Source organism: Fomitiporia mediterranea (genome assembly GCF_000271605.1).
Source record: "Fomitiporia mediterranea MF3/22 unplaced genomic scaffold FOMMEscaffold_564, whole genome shotgun sequence".
In the NCBI taxonomy this organism is placed as follows: domain Eukaryota; kingdom Fungi; phylum Basidiomycota; class Agaricomycetes; order Hymenochaetales; family Hymenochaetaceae; genus Fomitiporia; species Fomitiporia mediterranea.
In genome coordinates, this window is record NW_006760949.1 from 1 (window position 1) to 2,274 (window position 2,274).

The 2,274-nt window shown below is 39.7% G+C and overlaps 1 protein-coding gene across 1 annotated transcript; it reads left to right on the forward strand.

Moving 5' to 3' along the window:
- Nucleotides 1–1,554: 1,554 nt before the first annotated feature.
- On the forward strand, nucleotides 1,555–1,975 carry FOMMEDRAFT_163371 (uncharacterized protein; the record flags this gene model as incomplete). The annotated part of the gene is made up of 5 exons (XM_007272239.1): nucleotides 1,555–1,575; nucleotides 1,614–1,649; nucleotides 1,709–1,796; nucleotides 1,860–1,870; nucleotides 1,925–1,975. 5 exons carry the CDS (start codon nucleotides 1,555–1,557, stop codon nucleotides 1,973–1,975), a joined length of 207 nt encoding a protein of 68 aa, XP_007272301.1.
- Nucleotides 1,976–2,274: the final 299 nt, after the last annotated feature.

The following is a 2,274-nucleotide window of genomic DNA, read 5'->3' on the forward strand; positions in this document are numbered from 1 at the left end:
AGATGGTGGAGGTAGGAGGGAAAGGAGTGACGAGAGCAAGTGCGTCATTATATGCTCTCGATCTTCGGTACTCAATTATGTAAGCACTTCGATATACAGTTTAAAAGTAAAACTAAATTATATTATAAGTCTAACAGGGTGATTGTTAACAATATTAATATATATAATTGCATATTATCTTACTAAAAGTATTATAATCAACTTACAAGCACAATACAATATTTTTATAACTATTATAATCTATCAACTATTATTGTAGATATCTTATAATATAATTTTAACAGATTATAATAAGAGTTGAGTACTTGTACCTCACATGTAATGTTGTAATAATACTATTAGTAAGCTTACTTGCTCTAAAACATGTTTGTAGTTTAATAGAAACTTTGTATATTTCTTACATTTATATACAAGCATTATAATTACATTACAAGTAAAATATAAGTATTATTTTAGAATGTAATGCTTATGAAATAATTTAATTAGTTTACTTTTGCTATTATTAAATACATTTGTTGCGACTTTTTCGTGATGTCATTCTGCTATGTTTCTCAATCATTTTTAAAGGGCTTCTCTCCTCGAAGCACGCACCTATAACTCTCATATACTTTATCTGCACGAAATTGGCTTAGAACAATGCCCCGACTTGCGCAGACTTCCAGATCCACCAGGAAAGGATCCTTGTGGAACTGCATTCCCGAAAACAATTCAAGAATTGCTCGAAATGAACCGTGAGTATTATCATTCGTACTTCCAATTTATATCTTATTCTCACGATTTTGTTTGAAGCTAATGATACCGTGCCCCTTCTTACGCACTATGGTCAAATCGTACAAGACAGCTTAGACATTAATAAGCTGCGTCTTGTATTTTATATCGCACGCGACCCAGAACACTTTCCATAAGGTAAGGTCAGAATTTGTTTTTCACCTTGCGAGTCTGAGGGGTAAATTGCAGATCGCGAGTTGTATGCAGGTTCCGGTTACTACTCCTGTGCAAGTGGCAGTGGTGAATAGGACGAGGTCAGGTCGTTGGTCGGGTTGGAGAAGCAAAGATAGGCACGCATACAAGGTGTGAGAGAGTGTGAGAGTGTGCATAGATTGCTTCTTTGTGTCTCCTTTTTTTTAAAAAAATATGACGTGTAATCTTGGAAATTGTTTTGGTACTTGCATCAGTTTTGCCTTCCGAATCAGACGAACAGCGACAGGCTTGCCAGAGCCAATTGTATGATGGCTGACAGGACTTAAGGCAAGGAGAGGCACACACAAATATGCAGGTTGCTGTTTCCTGCCGCCCGGTACCCAATCTGAACTCAGTGAACTGATGTGAACGCTGTAAACGCACATATAAAGGTATTCCATTTAGAGGTAACACAAAGAAAAGAAAACAGTCACAAAACAAGTATACATGGCGGAGCACAGCTAGACTAAAACCCTTTTCCAGGAAAAAAACCCTCAGTGAGGAAAACGTTCCATGGAAGTAGGGAAACTATGCTGCTGGGAGTTGTGTTTTAAGTTATCTACTGAGCGTGATTCGAGGGTACAAAAAAATGGGATGCCGAAAATATTCACGGCGGTTCGTATGAGTCGAACATCATTCTGATGGTCTGCCAGACATGCGGAAAGTCCTTGTTTAAAATCACCCTTCGGGTTAGTCTTTCGTCACTGTGGAAGTTGCTGAAGAGGGGGCATATCGTTCTGCGATGTAGGATTGTATCGGGTTCGTTGCAGGTGGGACATTTCCCGTCGCCAATCCGGCTTATTCTGGAACGAAAGAGACCAGTGTAGGCGACATTGGTCCGCGTTTAGTAAAACACGGTTTGGGCTGCGCGGGTTAGTGACGAATGGGACATTGGGAAGGGTGGGATTATGTGAGTATGAACTTTTTTTGTAATTGGGTCCTTTTTGCTCACCTTCGTAAACAGAGAGACCAGAATGGGGTTTCCCTTTTGGGAGGCGACCCAACTGCAGTGTAGGTTCTGTTTGATCATTTTATGGATTGTGGAGTGCTCTGAGTAGTCATGATTTATGACGTGTGGTGCAGGAAGTGTCTCTGTTGATGGGCAGAGGGAAAGGAAGGGTTTTTGGTGCAAAGAATTGAGTTGAATAGGAAGCAGGAATTCACTGTGGAGATTAAATATTTGGTCGACAAGATGTGGAAACGTGCAACTTGCATGTTGCTCAATCATGAGGAGCATGCTGGTTGCAGATAGGATAACTTGGCAACAAGAGAAATTGTCTGTAGTATATGTGTGATGAAAGAAGGTTAGCATGT